Source organism: Neolamprologus brichardi, chromosome 11, assembly GCF_056152115.1.
Source record: "Neolamprologus brichardi isolate AB-2024 chromosome 11, ASM5615211v1, whole genome shotgun sequence".
NCBI classification, from domain to species: domain Eukaryota; kingdom Metazoa; phylum Chordata; class Actinopteri; order Cichliformes; family Cichlidae; genus Neolamprologus; species Neolamprologus brichardi.
In genome coordinates, this window is record NC_142114.1 from 27,828,780 (window position 1) to 27,851,270 (window position 22,491).

General features: G+C 39.4%; 1 protein-coding gene across 1 annotated transcript in view; it reads right to left on the reverse strand.

Annotated features, from left to right (window-relative positions):
• The window catches only part of plcl2 (phospholipase C like 2), a 44,651-nt gene extending 22,498 nt beyond the window's left edge, over positions 1-22,153 (reverse strand). The window contains exons 1-2 of the mRNA XM_087848467.1: positions 21,797-22,153; positions 20,920-21,393 (exon numbers count right to left, since the gene is read on the reverse strand). Of these exons, the coding sequence (XP_087704593.1) occupies positions 20,920-21,171 (252 nt within the window). The 5' untranslated portion in view covers positions 21,172-21,393; positions 21,797-22,153. The remainder of the gene's footprint in view (positions 1-20,919; positions 21,394-21,796) is intronic.
• Positions 22,154-22,491: the final 338 nt, after the last annotated feature.

Genomic DNA, 22,491 nt, shown 5'->3' on the forward strand with positions numbered 1-22,491 from the left:
GGTGTAAATATATATCATGAGCAAGACATTATAGCGCCAGTAAGTACAAGCTGTATTCAGTACTTATCAACCTTATCTAACCCCCGCTCAGTCTGTTTAACATCACTGTGTGGTAACAAGGACTGTAAGCAAACACAGAAACATTATTTTCTTGGGTAAGCATCCAAAATACATGACCGTGCCACGCTATTAGTCATCCCTGCTTTGAATCCTCTGCAACAGAACAATACACAGCAGGACAATCGAGGTTCAGGTTTTGAGAAATATTCTGCATTGATCCTCGTTTCATTATGTTTATTATGGATGGTTTCGTTTTTTTACTTTTATTACTTTATTAATTTTGTTGAGAAAAGGAAAGCCATGCTGCATTGTTAGGGCACGACAGTAGAACGTAAATGAGATATTAAATGTTTTGTTTGTGCTTCACAATGGTAAGATAATATCCTGGGTATTACCATCAGACACCCTGAAAAGAGAAGTTAATTCTAAGCCTGTATGTATGGTTTCAGTGTATGTTCGATATCTGTGTGTGTGTGTGTGTGTGTGTGTGTGTGTGTGTGTGTGTGTGTGTGTCGACAGCAAGATAGTGGGGGAGAGAACCAAGTAAGACTGCATATGTCCAACTGCTCAAAGATCCCATAGGAGTCTGAATTCCCTAACGGACGGAAAACTGCATTTTTTTCTGGCTCAGCGAGCAGTTATGAACTGTCTGTGCAACTGAAGACATCACATGGGACCCATTAATCTTTGCTCTACTGTTCTACCTAAATCCTCACCTCAGTCTCACTGCAGCATAAATCACCCTTTAGCTCGGTGCCAGGACACGCTTAAATATACAGTAACAAAAATTAAGTGAATGAAATGAATTTCATCTGAGTACAAATGTAACGAGCAGCCACAGATATGCCCCTTTGTGATGGTGCATGGCCCTTATTTACTGCTAATTTATAAAATCACAGTCGTCAGCAAGAATTCCTACAGTGTCTCAACTGTTAGGGGTCTTAGAAGGAAAACCGTATATTATATATATACCTTTACACAAAGCCAAACTGATGTACTGGTCAGCTGATATTGGCCTCGCTCAGATATGGCCATATCCGGGTATATCGCGTTAGATATGCAACAAATATAAACAATGAGGAAAAATTACCCATTTCTTGCACATAAATAAATAAGAAATTCAACAGGAAGTGTTTTTTGAAGATCGCCCTCCTTTCACAAAGCATTCCCAAATAGTTGTGGCTGATTTGTTACGTGGCAGATTTTGTCCAAACATAAAATGACGTCTAGTCCAGAGGTCCAAAAAACTACTAACATTTTTGTTAGTAGTCGTCTTCAGATTTCCATGTGTCCTCTGTTTGCATAGCAACATCTAATCTCGCCCCTCTATACAATCTTCTCGTGCCTGGCAGCTCGAAATGCATTTTTCAGTTTTAGTTGTTTAGCCAGCTTCCAGATAACCAGATAACGGTAAAAGCAAGGGGAAGAAATATTGAATACAAAAATATTTGCATATTTTAGCTGAGCTAAGAGTTGTGCAGCGCTAAGGGACTACAAGAGCTGCAGAGCTTCCTGATGTAACTCATCGTTACCACCTGGGGGCAATGCTAAAAACTTGTTAGACAACTGGAACAGACTTGTTCCTGCTTGTGCACGCAACGTAAATCAAAGTGCACAAACGCCAAAAACAAAACAATCCACTGGGTTTTATTATGTAAAAAATTATTTTAACTAAGAAAAAGAAACATGAGATATTATATTGCAGTTAAACTGATATTAGCTCGCTATACTGTATGTATACAACAACAAACATACACAATCTTCTAGTAATGAGAATTCGGTTTTATTAAAATTAGCAAATAGGGACTTTTTGTTCTCCAGCTGCACTGCTGTCAAATCCCAGGGGAGTTCAAACCTGGTGCAGACCCAGCTGTTTTTCTGTACCATATGGTAAGAGTCTGTTGGTCACATGAAGTGTGAAAGAGGTAACACAAGAGAAATCTAACAGCTCTGCCATTTCCTGAGTGAATATAAATGAAACTTGTGACTAAAACTTATTTTTCACACAAGTTTTCCTTGCTGAAATAAAAAAAGCAATATGTATTTAAAAAGGCCAACCTGCTGTATCTTTCCCATACCAGTTTAACAGATTCAACTTTCATTTATGCAGGTGTTTGTCTTCTGTTTGTTTTTCTGTGCAGTGGTTCAAAATAAGAACTTTTTGGTTGGGTATTTCAACCATCCATTTCTTAATCTCTAAGAGGTTTTGTGTTGTGTAATCTAACTGACATGGAGCGGATTGATCAGCTGTGGCCTTTTTTGTCAGTTTGCTCAAAAGATGGCAGCCTGCAATAACTGTACTGTCTACTCTTTTAGGGGCAAATAATAATCCATGCCATTGTCCAAAATTGACTCACCAGACAAGGAGATTAGTGGAAGAAGAAAATCTAAAATCCACCAACTAAGCATATCTTTTCATTCAAAATAGTGAATTACCTATTTTCTATCACATATTAATTTGCTACAGCTGGAGATTGGCAAATGATATCCATTCCCATCCCTTCTTTTAGACTAAGTAGAGTTTAAGTTAGATGATTAGGAAAAAGGTCAGGGTTAGAGAACAGACCTTCCTAGGATACAAGAGGGGTAATGTGTGAGTAAATCAGGACAGGGTGTCCACCACCTAGCATGTGAGAAGCTAACCAAAACAGTCATAATGAACTATACTAAGAATCTCTACCCTGTTAACGGGCATTCTGGTTATGCCCTCGACTTATTTAGGTCACAGTCTGACACATTTTATTTCCATCTTTTATTCCACCTTTATGGCGTCTCCAGCCAAGACATGATTACTAGCCAGTCAAATCAAGGAATATGATGGGGCTGATCAATTATGGAAAAAATATCTACTTGAAATTATTTTGGCATGTTCTGAGATCAAGATTAATTTACACCATAGCTGGGTGTTTGACACAATTGTGCATTTGTTGAACTGTTAAGGAAAACTGGCATTTTTGATTTGCTTGTCCTTGCTGGGCTTCTCGAAAACAAAGTGTGTGCGAAGGGCTGAACTGGTTTTTACTACTCTTTGTAATCAAAGCTGATCTAAACCTGCCACATCCTGTAGGGGGATGTGTTTGAGGTTTAACGAAGAGCAAAGGCACATAGCTGGCAAAGAAAGATAAAAAGAAGATGCAAAACAACACATGATTACAAAAAAAACAAAATTTGAAAATAGTTTTATCTCAATTGTCTTCTTCTTCATATTTGTTGGATGCTGCAGTTATAAATGGATTTAGCTTTTGTTTAAGCTCACATCCCTACACCAGGGCGCAAAGCATCCAAAGGAGGGTGACTGCTGTAGATTCAGTGCATGAAAGGTCTACTGTGAGCTGAGCAGATCGTCTCAGCCTTGGATATAATAAATGTTGAACAGTTAAAATTACCAAACTGCTGCCACACAATGAGAGAAAAGACTTCTGAGCATACTAAGTTTATATAGGGATTGGCAGAGCTGTGAAAACAAGTAAAGGACAGATGCTGCTCTAGCACATTAGCAGCTGCTGTGCATCCTGATTTTTACGATTACAGCGATATGGACGGGTCATTGGCACATGGCAGTGGATCTTTAGAGTCAGTTATACTCATCAGCTGGTCCTGGCCAATCAGCTGAAAACCCACCAATTCTAGTCACCAGCCAATCCAGTGGGTGCATCTCAACACAGGATACTGTGTAGGTCACAAGATGTAGTGTGGCTAATCAATATGCAACATCAAAAAGCAATTTCTAATTTTAAAGTATTAAAAATATTTTTGGCCAACGGACTTTTTCCATCTACTAGTCTGCTCGAGTCAAAAAGTGAATTTGGATCCCGTTTAGGACTGTTTTGGTACACACAGCCACTTGCACAAAATAAACATACATAGGCTTTTATGACATCACATTTTGGGTTGGGTTCAGGGCACTGTGCGGGCTACTCACATTCTCCCAAATACCAAAGTCATCTAACCAGTGTTTTGGTGAACCTTGTTTTTTGTACACATGCAGGGTCATGCTGGAATGTCCAAAAATGTCCTGGTAAACTGAAGCATTAAGATCTCTCTTCACTGGAACCAAAAGGGCCAGCACAAACCCAGAGAAACAACCTCATACCACTATCCCTCCTGCTCCAAGCTTTACACTTGGAATGCTGCAGTAAGGCAGATGATGTTTTTCTAACATTCACCAAATGCAGACTGCATGATTTGTCAATTCACACAACACGTTTCCACTTTTCAAGAGTCTAGTGGCTGCGTGACTTACATCACTCTGTCAAATGCTTGGCAGTGCCTGTTGGTCATGATAACCCATCGGCATCAAGCTCCCAGTGCACAGTTTTTATGCTGATGTTAATACCAGAGGAGGTTAGGAAACTCTGTTACTGAGCAAGCAGAGCACTGCAACTCCTCATTCCTCATTGGAACTTGGCAGTGTTTGATTTTATACACCAGTGGCAACGGGACTGAAAGAAACATATGAATTCAGTGATTAAGAGGTGTAGCCTCACAAACTACACCAATCAGAAACAGCTGTTAGGTGAAGTGAAAAGCATATTCATCTTGTTACAATGTAACAAGATGAATGTTCTACAGCCCACAACCCAAAGGACTTGCTCTCCTGACAATCAACCAAAATGTGCAACAAAATCCACACAGTTAAAATGTTTCCTCAAATTTGACACTTAAGTCTTTTTATGGCAACATTTTCAGCACTGAAAAAGACGAGGATACAATTAACAAGAAAAAAAATTGCCTTGGGTGGGCTGAGTTAATTGCTTACCACCATTTTCTTCCAACTGTTCTCTATGGAGCTGTTCCAGGCTTTACATCAGCAGCTGTCCGGGCAGAGAGCGAGCCTATCATCTTCTCAATATTAGATTGAGACATTAGTCACAGCTACAATAAATTAATCTGTTAATTCTGTGATATTAATAAGAATCTTTACTTATTAATAGTACAGAAAGTTAATATTCCACAGGGTTGATTCTTTACTAAGTTTTAGACAAAAGCTGTCACATTTTATTAAACTGTGTGTACTGTAAAGAGCCGTTGATAGCATACGATATCTGCAGTGTAATAACATTAAAAACAACAGTAACAAATATGCCGAAAGGGGCATACTGATCACCTTATCTCATACCGTGACCAATCTTTCGTGACATTGTGAGGGCAGCTTGCGCAATCAATTGAATTACACAACAAGCGCTAGGACATAACACAGGGGTAACTTCTGTTCAATTTCCTGTAAGGGCCTCACAAAAAGTTAATTTGTTATGGTTCTTTCCAAAATGAGATAAGGAAGAAAAAAATGCAAGACTGAGTAATTAGTCAGTTTCCTAATTGCTCACCAAAGTGATAACAATAAGCTAGTAATGAATTTAAACCAGTGAAAATCATACTGTAAATGATACCTGCCCTGTAGATATGAGCTGTTTGAAACGAGAAGCAATAGATTTCTTCTTCTTATCATCGAATGCCCTTTTTCTAAGCCTTTACCCATGACCATGTAACCTTCTGCAACTGGTTTCTTGTTATCTTTATAGCTGGTATGAATTTGATGGACCTTGAAAGAAATGTCAGCCATCAACCAAACATAATTGAGTTTTGATTCATTACCAGTAATAGATCTCATTCCAAGGTCACCACAATATTTTCCATCAGTATGTAGGACATTTCTTTAATCCATGAACACTGCTTGCGGCCTTTCATGCTACTCCAAATAAAAAGGGTCAAAGACCCCCTTTCCACAACACAGCACTTCTTTTCTTTTCTACATTGGTAAACTGGAATTCACTAGAATTTGGACCTCCTTTCAGAGAGTTAACAACATAGTGGCTTACAGTCAAAAGGGCAATCAGTACCCTATGGAGGGAAGAGAAGGCCGGGTTAATTCTAAGGAAATAATGACTCAGGGTTTCATCTTTGAGGCTTCTCCAGATTTCCGCAGAGAAGTTATGTCTCTTGCCTTGAAAAGAATTTCACCTCCAAACACCCTCTACGCCACAAAGGAAACTCAATACAGAGCTTTACACCTCATGTTTATCATATTTGACAATCTAGGATCTAAAATAATTCTGGTAAAACAGTCAACAGGACCAGTGATGGAAAAATAGGAATGTCTCTGAGCGTGGGAGTGACACATGCTCAGAGACATTCCTTCATAGAAGTGGACCTTTCACCCTTCCTCCAGATCTCCTCTATTTGGCAAATATAAAGACTGGGCCATTTGCTACTCCTTTACACTGTATTGTTTATTGCAAAATCATAAGTTTCTTTAATTTATATTTCAAATTCACAATGTTTATAAATGTAAAAATGCGATGCTGTTACAATGCAATCACCTAAGCTTCAAGATCTCAGTTGCTTGCAGTCAATATGAAAAATGGTGGCAAGAAGAAGTAGCCGTAAATGCATAGGAGGAAACAAAGGTACCTGAAGGTACAGTCACTGCAGGTTGCATCGATGTAGTGTGCAGTTGCAGATGTCGGGCTTTCAGAAGGGCTTGTGGTTATGGCTCACTCACAGTGTAGGTTTGATGCAGAAGTATGACTACCTCATTAGGGAGTAAAATCTTGGGTTATAACATACTGCTTTTTGAGATTCTACTTTGTTAAATAAATAATCTCTGATCCCATCTCAAACTGCTCCTTCCCCATCTCCTTACTTTGTCTGACTCAGCAACCGCTCCAAAGAACGCACACATAAACACCACATGTGGTCTGCTGACTTAGTGAATTTTTAGAAAGCTCAGTTGCTTCCTTCATTCCAACATGATTCTGAATTTATTACCATTTTATTGCAGCTGTTTCTAGTAAAAAAGAATTCATATGTTGCTCAAACACCTGCTTTTAATTTTCATTGTCAGGGTGCCATCTGCCATTCATGTGCTGTATTCATTTAATGTATTGTGTTATTGTCTCATTTATGGTTAATATAAAATGTTCTATGCATAACATTTATGCATGTTTTTCTGCAGTTTTGCCCTGAGTCACTTTATACATCTGACTGAATTAATTCAAGTAGCTGATTAGGACTGTTGTGCTTACTTTAAGCACAAAAATCTCACTGGAAGAGCAGTTAAAAGGCTCTGCTTACACCAGATCAATGCTATATTCTCCCACGTTAAGCTAATTTGCCTGCAAATTCAGTGGGTCTTATTCAGAAACCAATAAACAACAGTCATCAGCCGGTCACCTCAGACAGCTATAACATCAAACCACTCCCACATACGTGACATAAAGACAGAAGAACAGCCCACATGCCCACATATTATCTTTTCTACAACCAGTCTGGTGGTTTGACAAATACTCCAAAGCAAAACCTAAACTGTTAAGAGATGCCCACACTGATTTTCTTTACTGACACACATTTTTCATTGCCACAAAAAGAAACCTGAACCTCTGACTGCAATAGGCAGATTGCAACTAAAGTAATGATTCCAGAGTATATTATAAAAAAAGCTCTAGTCTAGCCCTGTTATTAATAGGGATGGGTACCGGTATCCGGTGCCATCTGACATAAACGGTAGTAACCAGACCGAAAAGCAGTGCACATTTCGGTGCTTTTTTTTCCTGAGATGTCACACACTTTAGATTCTAGCCAATCATTTTACCTTTCCGAGGATAGTAGGCGGGTCCAGGTACGTACGTTCTTTTAGAGCAGAGCTACAGATTAAAAACGCCCAAGGCGAAGTGGTCAAAAGTTTGGCTGTACTTCACAGCAAAAGATTCAAACTCAGCAGCCTGCAACAAGTGCTTTAAGGTGATACTGTGATACTGTCCAAAGGAGGTAACACCTCGAATCTGATGAAACACCTGGCGACGTATAGCATTTTGTTAAAAGCCGAGAAATGCGCCGTATTTGATAGCTTGCTGCGAGACCTCACACCGAGCACATCTACTGCGGGTGTGGTGCCTGTTATCGGACCCGGAGTTAGCAACATCCCCCAAAAACCCGAAGAGGAGAGTCCTGGCCCCTAGCCCTGCCAGTGTAGCAGAAATGATGAGGATGATGATGCAGCAGCAGCCGTTCTTCTCTGGGTCAGTAGCTTAATGTTGTTCGTGTGTAATTTACATTGAGTAAGCTAACCATGTTATTACATTAATGCATGTAAGGTGAACTAGCAAACACCGTCATAGCTACATGCGGCTGTCTTCTTGTTTGATGGCAGATACTCCCTTCACCCTGGACAAAAAGGCTAAAATGACCAAAGAAAAAGTGGAAAACAGTTAAACATGAGAGGTTTTTGGACAAAGTTTGTGTTTTTTCCATTGATTAAGCACTGCTTCCAGCCCAGAGTGATACCATATATGCCCCATAGCTGCAGAAAAGGCTAACATTGTTATCTGTTTTACAAAAAAAACAGCTGAACATGAGAGGTTTTTGTACAAAGTTTGTGTTCTTCATTCTTTAAGCACCGGTTTGAGCACCGTTTAAGCACCGGCACCATTTCAAAAGTACCAGTTTGGTACTGGTATCGGATAAAACCTAAACGATACCCATCCCTAGTTATTAATGCTCTAAAAACATATATCAGAGACCATCTACAGAAAAGCTGCTTTATAAATATCACATTGAGTTTTTGTTTGTTTATGACCTTTGGATTCCTGGCTGGGTTAAGTGTGGATTAGATGAACAGGACACATGAAGAAGACACTGAAGGGGAAAAAAAAGACACCCTTAATTGATTAAATTAAATATTTTCCAATCGCATTTGTTGCCTCAATAACAGGTTTGAAGTCTCACTCTATACAACATAAATTTCATTTTGTCAATTAAGGTCCCCACTATAGTCAGAAAGGAGAAAGCAATGCTCACTGGACAACAGCTTGGAAATGACAAGTTGTTAGCCAAGTAGTGTCCATGATGTTTGTTTTAAAAAGCTAAGACGGCATCCAAGAACAACTGAACTAGTAACTAAACTGTTCAGTCGACCATGCAGCTGATTTTTCTCCTTCATTACTTGGCCTTTTTAGAAGGCACCATATACTTTTCTATGCAGGGAAAACATTGTACATGGAGCCCGACAAGTCTGCTAGAATACTCAGTTAATCTGCTGCAAATTTTATTGCAGGTAAGACCAACAAAGTTAGCAAGCAAACGAGTGGATTTGCGGTGAACCTTTAGGTGCCAAAGTTGGATGTCAGACCTTCTCGGTACCCCTTTTTGCATTTTTGTTTTAAGTACCACAGACAACCCGTTTGTTCGTTCTCTGAAGTCTTGGCAATTGGGGAAAAAAGACAAAAAGAAAAAACGAACAAACACGTTTTAACCGACTAATATAAAAAACAACGTAAAGTTAGACTTTTCTGCAGGATATGTAAGGTTTGGGTAGGTAAGCCTTCAGAGGGTTCACTGCAAATTTATCTGTGGTAGTATTGGCTGTAGGGAAAAACTCACAAGAAGCTCCACACGAGGCTCCATAAATATATCATTATATACTCTGTGAGGAACTCTCCAGTCAGTTCCTCCAGTTGTAGAATAACTTCAAACCAACCGTTCACAACTGTAGAACTGCATGTCAGGTCCAGCATAGCAGCAAACTAGCTCGACAAAAATATTGGAAGTGGGTTGACAGGCCGTTTAAAAAAAATGAATAAATAAATCTTTAAAAGTATTTGATATATAAAGCTAAAAATTCACAGCAATCATTATTAATTATCCATATTATCATTATCGTCATATCATTATATATCCAAACTTTTGACCATACATTTTGAGGCAAATCTGAGATGGTCAAGCAGAAGAGGAAGCAGGAAATGTGGCGAAGCAAAGCAGGGGAAAGACGTGCAGTGAAGCCTGGGATTAACTCTGATTTCAGATTGAAAAACTGGCAATTTTGTTTCTTTACACCACTTATAGACAAGTCTTGCAATGTTACAGCTCCAAGTAGACTGTAAAACTGTGAAACCTCGAGAAATTCTCGCATTATTGATGGCAGGTCAATACTGCATTTCAAATTTTAGTAGGAACTCCACCAGGCAATATGAAGCAAAACTGTCATGTCAGAGTTCAGTATAACTCTCCGTCCGTTAGCTGGAGATTGCATCATATTTCCACCTTCAGGAGTCGTATTACCATCACAACAGCTGAACTGATTCATCCGTGGACTCTCTTAAGGCTGAACAGAAGGCACTGAGAAAAACAAAGATCTGACTAACTTTGTTTCATTTCTAAAAGGACTACAAAAGGTTAATATGCAGAATCAATCCAACATATTAATGCACTACTTTTCTATTAATGTTATTGTCATACTAACATCAGTAACATAACTCAAAGTGAAAGTGATCAGAACTCAAGAACAATGTTATTGATAAACACTCCCAGAGAACAGCTGTTAAAGGTCCCTGCAGGCAGGATATTAGTTTGTGATTTTAATCACACAAAGCTTCCCAGTTTATAAAGTCAACATAAACACTAAATGTGATCTAATTACAATAACAGAGGCCTCAGTGTAAACAGAGCTGGAGATAATATACACATTAATATCTTCTCACAGTTTATTTTTATGTGAGTATTAAATATTTACTGCGTAGAAGTTAGTTACCCAAAGCGATCCATGTTAAAAGAACTAATGGGACAACAGAAAATAAAGCATGAAGTCTATAGTAGTGCTGCAAAAACGGTATTCATAATCAATTTATCTGAGGATTTTTTTCATTATTGAATAATTTGAAATTACATGAATATATTACAGAGACACGGTGCTTTCACTTGACAAAAGCAGCCTTGTTTTCCTGAATTAATGAAACGATTATCTCAAAAATTCCAAGAAAACTATCAAATTTTATTACTCCATTTTTTCTGAATGAACAAGACATGTTAAAATCCCAGAAAGCCTCTAATGCCCTGAAACCTTGATTTCATAAGCAATGAAGAGCAAACCCTTAATACACTTAGGGGTAATTCACTCGAAATTCATCCACACGTCTACGTGGTGACCAATGATGTTGGCTCGAGAGACAAAGGCACAAGTATATCCCAATATTTCAAGAGAAACCTATATTTACAAAAAAAAAAAATCATGTGAGCCATCATTAACAATGAAATCAAGTTTTAAAGTCAACATAAGCTCTTTTAGGATTTTAAGATGTCCTGTTAATTCAGATAGCAAGTGGTTTTTTTTAATGAAAAGCGCCCTCTTACGCTTCCATAGAAATTAAGAAGCCAAGTAGCAGCCAGATGCAGCTAATCAAATACAATCAGTCCAGGGGTTTTAGCTTTAGGTTTGTTGGTCTGGGGCATTCTGGTGTGTTTTAACACGCTGCCAAAATCTTCCAAGATGAAGACCTCAGAGCAAATTCACCTCAAGGTCAGAACGTTCAAACTCAAGAGCTCTTCGGGCCTCTACGGGCCTCATGCATGCATGTAAAATGTTAAGGTTAATAACAGTTACAGTTAGAAAAAGACTGAAAGAAAATATGGCTTCTTTGCCAGGAGAAAGTCTTTCTCTCTAAAAACAACATAGCAGCACAGCTTAGCTTGCCTTTAGGTTGCATGTGAGCAAAGTCCAGACCTCATCTCAACTGAAATGAAGAGAGCTGTGCATTAACAAATGTCCACAAAACTTCAGTTTAGTTCTGCCAAACATGGTTATACAAGCTACTGAGCCATGGGGTGTACTTAATTTTCACAGGACTACATATCATCCTGTGTAAATGTGAAAAATATGCTTGACTGCATATTAAAGTATAAAATTAATGCCATCCATTACAAGGGCACTTCTGCCGTTAATGTGGTAGAAATGTATTTGATGCCAAGTTTTTTGAGCTACCCCTGAAATAACTTGGTGAAGCAAACAGCATTTGTGTAACTCAGTGACACCCGACCTGGTAAATTAATAGGCAGTGACTCCGGTAAGTGCTCCTGCAAGTTGCCTTGCATACGTAAACACAACGGCTAGATGTGCGACGCGCAGCAGGGCGCTCATCAAGGACAGCTGTCAAAAAACCATCAATAAATTATACAATCAGCTGCCAGCGGCACTAGTTCAGACAAACGGATAAGACTCCAGCACGCATGCCGCATTATTCAAGTAACTTTTTGAAGAAGAAGAATAAATTCAGATTGCATTTGAGAAAAATCTCTTCTTGGCAGATTCAGGCTAAATGATGATGGGCCGGTCTGTCGTAACATTTCAGTTGTACATAGTAGCATGCATAATTAAAGTGACAATGCAACAGCAATAACACCACCACTTGCAACATCATATTTAAAAAGGAAATCGTTTCGCCACCCGCTTTACTCAATCATGTCCTAAACAAGACTTCAGACCTTTTGTCTTTCTTTTTCTTCCTAAACTGCAGAATTTAAGGATTATATCAGTTGGTTTCTTGCTCGGGGACTAATAAGTTTGTTGAGACTCTTTTTCACACTGCATTTCCCTAATTAATTTTCATACTTATTTCTCTCTCGGCGTTTAAAATAGGACAAGCAGTGACTGTACACTTACACATTCCAGTGTGAGTACTCACATGGAGGAATGTATGGCTGTGCATTCAACAGTAATTATATAGCACAGTTAATAAGAGTGTAGAAGGGAAACACCAGTGCTCAAAAGCTATTAATAAATATGCTAAACACTGATGACTGCAGTACGTTACAGCAGGTATAATAAGAGCATCCTTAATCTATATCTATCGATATTCGACTCAAGGAAATACTTCCACAACACTACAAGCCAAGTATTAAGAGGATTTACCAGCTAAGACTGACATTGAATGATGCCTCAGTCTTCAAGTTGTATAAAACCTGATCTTGAAATCTTAAAAGGCATAATGTAGCATGTGCACTGCATACCAGGAGCTGAGAAGAAACAGCAGGAGAGTGCTAGTTGATACTGAGCTTATGCCAGAATTAATAAACCAAACTGTAAAAATACAAAATATTTAGCTGTCCCCGAGTCACTGAACTGGACTTCTTCCTGTTAGTGTTTTCTGGAGCATCTTTTATGTAATTATCTGTTAAATAGCATGTGATAACACCAGTATTATCCAACAAGTTGTGTTTCAGTTTTGTGAAGTGAAATTCTAGCATTTTAATAGTCTGGTACTTAATACTAATTACCTGATATTTATGTGTGTGCATTACATCTGTACACTTTATGCTAGCGCTCCCCAACCTTTTTTGTGCTACGGACCGGTTTATGCCTTTAAGGTGTTCCGGATAAATACAACAAAATAAAACCAGTACTGGTACCCAAAAAAGAAGATTTATTCTGGGAAAAGACCCAGGGAAACAGAGTTAACAATAAAAACGATTAAAAAAAATAACGATAAAAACCCTGAAAACCATACATTTCACACCTGAGCTTCAACTCTCGCCCGATACCAAGCGACTCGTGGCCCGGGGCTTGGGGACCGCTGCATTATGGTACCTAATCTTAGCTATTATGTTGAGCTCATGGTCAAATATGTTACCTTTTGCTCCAAAAACCAACATGGCAGAGACCAAAACTGATGGGTGACATCACAGTGGCTACATTCATCTTTTATATACAGTCTGTGCTCATCACTATAGGGAGGAAACTCTCTCCAAACAGTCTGCTTTTACACAACCAACCACTGCTAGAAAACATTCAGTGTTCTGCATCCACGTAAAGTGTTTGTGTAAATGTAGATCTTTAAAAATGGAAAAGCCCCACTGTATGAGTTGCCACTGAAACTAAGTCAGCAATCTGATACAATGATGAAGATCACCATGAAGTAACTTGTTTGGACTCACAGCACGGCTGGTCCGCCATAATTAATGCCATATTGTTTTCCCTTTTAACAGAAGGACATCACAGTTTGTGTTCTTCTCATACCAGAGCTGTGAAAAAAACTGTTGTTTATAAAGCAAAGTAATGGAGTGATTCAACTTAATCGAAAGGATCTGAGGTGGGACATAGGGGTAAGAAAAGTGTAGCTACAAGATGCACTGCCACCCAAAAGCTTCACAGGTGAATGCTTAAAAAAAAAAAAGAAGAAAGAAAATGGACTGGTCAAAGTTGCAGCCATATCCCAGTAGATAAACTGGGAGCAGCAGAAATAAACTTTTTGTTTTAAATTTCAAGCTGTCAAAGAAGAGTTGTTCTTTAACCCTTTAAGACCTACCATAGAACCAAGTCCGCCAGAGCTTATATTATATTTTTACATGCTGTAGTGCCATTTTTGGGAGCATTTCAAATTGCTATACATCAATACAACCATTATAGCCTATATTTTAATAATATGTCTGCATTAAGTGCATAGTGATTACATAAATTGCAAAAAAGTGCATTAAACTACAAAAAAATTGAAAATCGTTTTTGTTTTTTAACATATATTTCTAGTTAGAGAAATTTAAGAGGCTTATCCCTCAAAACTGTAAATACAAAAAAGTTGCACAAACTAGTTCCCCACCACAGGAAATTTATTTTGAGTGTCTTCATAGTTTTATTTTTGAAATACACCAATTTTTATATACTGCAGGAAAAACGAAAATAAATATTATAATGCAAATTTGCAAAAAAGCAGCATATGCATCAAAATAAACTATTTCCAGCAGTGCAGTATGAGTCCTAAGCATCCCAGAAACGACACAGAAAGTCAGAAAGTCAAACATAACTTTTAAAAACACCAGTATAGGCTCATGAGGCCTTGATGGTAAAAAACTACATTTCCGCGAAAATGACATCAGTTCTGGTTTGGGGCAGGTCATGGCGGACATGCGATAGTTCGTGCTGATGTATTAGGAAGTGTTATGAACAGCTGATCGGATCGGCAAAGCGTGTTTCAGGAATATTATGTTTTTGTTGCTGCAAGTGCTTTTTATGCAGTTTTTGCAAAGCTATATGTGGAAGGAAACTGTGACCGAGGACAAGCTGATGGCATAAGATGTAGGTACAACTCCTCTGGTTTCATATGCAAAAAAAATTATTGCGCTAGCTCACGTGGTTGCAGTGCTACCGGGATTTAAAAATAGTTACGCAAAACGGAGCGTGCCCGCTCCGACCGGTTTTAAAGGGTTAAACGACTGAACATGCACATTCATCTGTGAAGACACAACCTTCCAAACCAGGTATACAGAGTGTTTTCACTACAATCACAAGAACCAGTGCCTAAATGTTTTTTCAGCACTCAAGCCCAATAAAAGTGAAAAAAATGCAGATGAAATGCCCTCAAACATTTTGTTTTGGCGTCATTGAGGGTCTCCTCACTCTTTGTTATATATAAACCACTAGTATGAATTTTATGTCGCAATCGTTTAAAGATGAAACCTACCACCAAGTCACTGCGTCCACTTCAATATGTAAACCAGGACAGCTACAGATTACTGGATTTTTAACCTTTAAAAAAAAGGTTCACTGGCTCCATTTTCCAAGTTTTTTAGGTTTTTTATAGCACAAAGACACATAACTACAAGTATTACATTTTATCTGAAAGTGTTTCTTTTCTCAAATCCTTTCAAACCTTCAGAGGGTTTGAAACATCACTATAAAAAGAAACTTCATCTTTTATAAAGAGGATGTGGCCACTGGACAATGAAATCATAGCAGTAAAAACTGTTTCCAATTATTAAGAAAACCTATAACCTAAAAATAACTCTAATCTCTCCTGCTGCATTATTTTGCACTGCACGAGTGACTTTTTGTTTTTCCATTGCGTTCAGCTACGGCTAGGCTTTACAGACCAAATTCATATTGACATTTTATGTTTCAGTATTTTCAACAAAAGCAACTGTGCGAAATGTCACAAACAAAACTCTGGTAAATATCTAGATAATATTTAAACAGTTGGTTTCTTTATTAAACAATTGCTGCAATTTTTAACAACTGTATTAGAACAGTGGTAGAACAATGGTAGTTTACCCTTCACTGGGTAAACTACCTCGTTTCAGTCTGTGATCGTTTTTTCTTCCTTCCACTCTGGGGCTGTGTGAGGCACAGATCCACTGATCTTACCCATCTTACCAGGTAGAAAGCCAGCCCCAAGCAGAAAGAAGCACCGACCTGCACAGAAACTGAAGGCATGATCGAGTGTTGACATGGTCGGCAGCAAAACCAATTTAAGCTGTCTACAAGAAATAAATAATATAGTTTAAGTATACAATATTTTCCCTGCATCAGCATGAGACTCCACTGGAAAAAAAACAGGAATTTACTTTGCTAAAAATGAGACATGTTTATGTATAGGTTCCTCAATGGGTTAGTTTGTGCTACTCTCTGACTTGAAATGTGTCAGTTCAAATTAACCAATAAATTCATTGATGCATCAGCTTTTGTCAACATTATGTAAAATAAGGTCCTACCATCTAGCTTCGTATGTCTTAAACCATCATGTTAAACATGACTACTGTCTTTCTAGAGCAGGGGTAGGCAACTCCAGGCCTCGAGTGCCGGTTTCCTGCAGGTTTTAGATCCCACCCTGGGTTTACACACCTGAATCAAATGATTAGTTCATTACCAGGCCTCTGGAGAACTTCTAGAAATGCCGAGGACTCATTTAGCCCTTTAAATCAGCTGTGATGGATCATGGACACATCTAAAACCTCCAGGACACCGGCACTCGAGGCCTGGAGTTGCCTACCCCTGTTCTAGAGCAACACACTGCAAAATTGCACCATTAGCAGGACTGTCATCTGTCTTACTTTTTACCTGAACTGTTTGCAACTTCTCATCACAGTGTAAGGGATGTTGCAGCCCTGATTAGTAACAGGGAGCTGGATACTGTCTGAGACACAGATGTTAACTGGCATTAGGAAAAACAGGCAAGATCTGTTTAACTAATCAGAGTTGAAAAATTTAGTTCAGAGGTTGTGAACTCGTAGCTCTGAACCCACATACAACTCTGCCAGCCTGCAACCCCCAATTCATCTACAGTCAAAAGGTTCGATGAACATAACTATAAAAATGACAATGCTAAGTTGAGGTACCAACAATCATAAACAGCCCACTGAACAGTAGTCAGGTTTGGTAACATTCTATTTTTATTACAAGGTTCAGACATATTTTGTGGATCTACACGGAATTTTGTTAGTCAAATAAACTTAAAGGTTGCCGACTCTTGGTCTAGTCAACGAATCCATCACAGACCTTCCGAGGGTTCCACAAACCCGCTCCGGTTCTCTAGAGGTCCTGGCACATGAAAGTTTTCCGTCACTGGGATGATGAGCGACAGTCTGAGCGTAGATTCGGGGTGGAGTATAGCATTATTCAGCAACCACCAAATTAAAAGCTCAACAAATGGTGTAATTTTGTCACCCAAGAACTTTGGTTTGACTCAATATGTAATTTAGGAAGAACGGCCCCAACCATGCAGCTTTAGATGTGCACTGGCTTGTAACTCTAAACCACACGCATGTATACACACCCACACTAATTATGTGAAACAGAAACCTTTCTAGAAGTCAAGTTGTTAAGCACAGAGGTACTACAAGCTGTTACTATGACACCATGGTGGGTGATGTTCCAACCACATCCTCCCATCGCTTCAGAGAAAGAGTTTGACAAGAAGCGATGGTGTGAAACAAGCCGTCTCGTAAACGCTGGCCTACTCCTTCGCCACCAACATCTCAGTGCATTACTTGATCAGTCATACCTATCAGGAACAAAAACAAATACCTGCAAGAAAGGATTTCCTTGTAGTCAAGGGCACAGCTTGCTGCGTTCTTGATTTACTGGATGTATTCCTCAGGATATTCAGAGAGAGTTTAGTCATCACGCAAGTGGAACAGTGAATGATTAGCATGTTGCAGTTTTATTTTAATAATTTCAGCTTTAAAAAAGGAAAATTTGGAAGAGAAATTCCACTTTAGTTAGCTTTATTGTTAGTGGGGATTTCTCTTAATTTTTTTAACCCATTGCTGATTAATAATTTCACTTCCTGTATGAACACAAATCTTTTTACCCAACTAACGTCTCCTAATGGTGGCCTACTGTGACATATTTTTTGTCTCCAACTTGTCGTAAGTCGTCTCTGCTGTGATTCACTAGATATTTATCCATCTGCGTACTGTGTTGCTAAGGAAGTGCCACAAAACCATTTCAAACTGACCTGAGGTACATTTCACATATTTCATTATGCTTTGTCATGAAGGCTACTGTTATACAATCTGATATGGCGGTTATTGAATTTAGGTCATTGAGCATTTAAGAAGGATTTCTCATCTGCATGGATAGCCTGGCACTGCACCATCATGTGGAAATCTCTAAACCAGTTAACTAAAATTGGACAGTTGCATGAAGAGCATCGATTTCTGCCTCTTCGTGAACAAAATGTTCTCAGTTCAATCAAAAATATCTTCAAGAAAAAGTCAGAAATCTTTTCACATCTTTTATATTTAAATAAACGTGTCTGAATTCAGGGCATTTCTTAACACGTGCCTTCAGATGTCTCGGGAACTAAGACGGACTCTTGCATAGTGAGAGATTACTTGGAATTTTGCACCATTGATTGATGTCGATATTATCCCCATCAATCATCAGGTAACATCAAAGCATAGCAGCTGCAATTTCCCAAGAATTTGCCTCCTTGCTGAACCTGTTGGCAAAAATGTGAGCACCTGAACCCCGCCCTGCATCCAGAGCAGAGGAACTTTCCTCAGGTATAACATCGCAGATCGAAGACTGGGTGCTCGTTTTGTGTTAATGCACAATTAGGACACAGACTTCACTCAAAAGCACGCTGCTCTCTGATAGGTGCCTCTGAATAAATTCCTCACATGGCTCGTGCATTTTAAATCTGGCAGGCCCCTGAGGAAATCAAATCCCTGGTCTAACAGCTGATTTACTGACCTCTAGAAGCCAAACGTAAACACGTATTTTAATTAAAAAGGCACGCATTTCTGAGATCTTTCCGGAGCCATTTTGAGTCTCTGCTAGGTTAACGTTTACCAGGCAGACAGTATAAATAATGTGAAGAACAGAGTAGTGAGCAGTTTGTTCAGTCTAGACAGCATCTCCAGTGCGGTCTTGTGACTCACATTGTGACAACAACAGTAGCAGTGGGAAAATTTACATTACAGAGCTGCTGACATTAGCTAAAGAAAATGTCTTGGGGCTTTCGACATAATGTGCAACGTGAGGAAGTGTCATCATCTTTGATACCCTTAAGCAATATTCCCAACATCTACACCCATGAGGTGACTAAACCAAAAGACAAAGCTTTAGGCTGAGAACCAAAATCAAATTACGAACCAGCAGATTAGACCTCTGTATGCGTCAAATGTTTAGTATTTGCATACCTCGCAGAAACGCGCACACTTGTGCATTTCAGCAGCCTTATTAGTATTCAGAATCAGCACCTGGAACATGTTAAGTCTTGCTCGCAGACTCTCGCTGACCACATGGCTCTCTCCCAGCAGCATTTTCTTGTGTTACCTTCTACATTATAAATACTATGATAACAGTGTGCAGGACTAATCTTAAAATTGGTGCATAGGTGCAGGATTTTTCTGACAAAAAACATGCCTTAAGGAACCAGTGACGTTTCTCTTTTTTTTGGCGAAGGTGGGGTGATGGGGGGGTTCAAAGGTATGTCGATCATACACAGAAATTCAGCACAATGAATTTGATTTATGGTGCATAAGTTGCAGATCATTTCTAATCAGTCAAATCAGTGGTTGCTTTACAAATGAATTTACAGATAAAATGTGAGAAGTGGTTGAAAATGCAAACCCAGCCTTCTCGAGCCGCTCTTTGCACAGCTTGAGAAGATTGGCTTTGGTATTTTCTGCTCTACAACTCCTTCCAGTTGGAAACGGTGGCAGCACTGGTAGCTGGAAGTGGACCAGAGGTGCGCAAGGAGACGACTATAAAGAATAGAATGAAGAAATTCAAATCGGGTATGGCTTTTGTTTTCTACAAGTGGAAGTGCAGAACTTTTTGATTACAACAAGCCACGCACACAATGCAGGGATGTTCTTCTTGTCAGGCGTTGCTCGACATGCATCCTGACTTTGACAGGAGGAAAACACTGGAGGAGCTGACTGTTTTATGATTCGTAATGTTAAAGACCTCTCTGATTGACAGCCTCAGCAGACTGAGGCAAAACGATTTGTTTGTATTTTGGAAAATGGGGTTCAGTGAATTAACTATCAACTTTTTTGTTGTTGTTGCTGTGTACCACCAGATGTACTGAAAAATATAACAGGATTAGTAATTAGTAATTTTCAGGTAAGTTTGGAAGCGCTTTGGTGCAAGCCCAAATTCACTAGCTGCCAAGCTGAGGCATGTTTGGTTGAAGTAAGTTCAAGATAGCTCACTGTTATAAAGACATGTTTTTAACCCCAAGCAATGAAAGATGCTCCCAAAGTCAGTAAGTGACACTGAGTAACTACTATGATTACAATAATCTGTCTGATCTGCCATAATCAGACAGCACTAGGGAAACATAAAACATTTTTAGTCGTGCATAACATTTTATTAAGAGCTCCAGCTACTATCATTACCCTTCCACTCTCTCATCCCCACTTTACCTCAGTCAGCTTTCATTTACGGGTATTTGTTGTTCTCCAATTTAATCTCTGTTATTGCACACATTAGTTTTCCCTCCTAAATTAGCACACACAGCATATTACTTTGAACCACATGCTTCACCTAAACGTCTGTTTCTTCCCTTCTGGTAACTGTATCGTGGCTCTTCAGGCACAAATGCTTTAGTAGCCAGAATTTCTTGACATACAAGCTAAAGTCAACAATACACTCTGCTATAGACATTATATTTAAAGTACAGGATGTGCTTCCTATTACTGGCTCCTATTGTGTGAAAATTTCACAGCAATCATGGTGCACAAAACCAAAGATGTACACAGAAGAGACTGCACAGTAACTTCCAACATCCTGTGTCCTGCGTAGATGTGCAACACACTGGCTCACCAGAATGAATGGTATAACACAGAGGCTTGAACTTCAGTGTTTACCTTGATAATGCTGCTCCTGCGTGGTATTTCAGATTTGGTGTCCAGACCGGCAGAGGTGTTGGCGTTGTCCACCCCGGTTTGGCTGCCAGGTGCGACGAGGGATCCCGAGCCGACCATATTTTCAGATATCCCACAGTCTCCATTCAAGACCGACACTTCGCAATGCGTCTTACCAGCTGCGTTGTCGCTGGGCACGGCAGTATCCTCGGGATTCAATGGAGGCAGGCTGTCGTCCTCTCCAAACTCCGCCATAGGCACTTCGAGCACACACACACGCTCCCTTTCTCTCTCACACACACACACAAGCTGACGAGCTGCTGGGTAACAAAGCCGTATGTTTCAGCCGCACTCCCAATTTCCTGCCTGGCCTATTGCCTCGATGTAACATTTACACCAAATCACGCCGTATCATCTGTCGGTGCAGATAGCTGACAGGTTCCTACAGAGAGAGGGGTTTTCTCCGTGCATTGTGCTCTGTGGAGAGAAACCACAGCGATTAGCATAATTAGGCAGCATGACAGTAGTAACAACAGCAACGTGAACAGTGGCAGCTTTTGTACAGAAGGCGTTCAGCAGTGCGCTGAAAGCGGATGTTAACTTGCAATCACTACAGGCTGTTATCACAAATGCAGCAAATACAGCCGGTTTTTCCCCCATTTATGTGCATGCTTTCTTGTGCATTTCTGCACAAGTTCGCACACACAGCGACTCCATTACGGTCCATTTAACTGTAATAACAATAATAACAACCCACCCACACCAGCGTACCGGTGGTCGTCAAGGTAAATAACGTTAACAGAAACTTATCAGGTCAATTAACGTCTCCACTAAAGTCACGATTAGCTTCATGTGACGCTCGTCGGTTTTGTGTACTTGCCTTTTAAAGCGCCTGGTCCCACACTATCCATGAATGACCCGTCTTCTTTGAGCACAGCACCCTTTGCTGTCTTTCACTACTGTGTGCCGAGCAGCGCTTAGCTTAGCTACAGCTAACTCCACTCGCCTGCTAGCTGTTTGAAGTTAGTTTTCCCAGCCAACTAAAACTCTAAAAAGGAAGGAGAGAAATGCTTCCCCTGATTTTTTTTTTCAGGTCAGACTTCAGCCGCTTTTACGTTTTCTTAAAAGAAAAATGAGAAAAGAAAAGAAAACGTTGATTTCCCGTTAAATCACGCGCATACAGTAGTCTCCATGGAACAAAGTTGTGTATGTCTCATGAACGCGCAGCAGGAGAAACAGGCCGAGCTGTCAATCAAACCAGACAATCAGACAAGGGCTGCCAAACATACGGTCCGCGGGCTCGTACCGGTTCGCCACAGGTTCCTGTTTGGTCCACTTGATGGTTTGGCAAAGTGTAAAAAATTCAGAATAAACCTTAATTACTCCTGTTAATCAATAACATGTACCACCAGTCCTTCTGTGATGGTGCTGAAACTGAAAGATACAGAACGTATTTATAGATCTAGTCCAGTGATTTAATTCTTAAAGGTGTCAAATATTTTTTTCAATGTTTTATTACTTTACAGTGTGATCTGTAAAATATAATGTACATGTACAGCTAACAAAATCATGCTT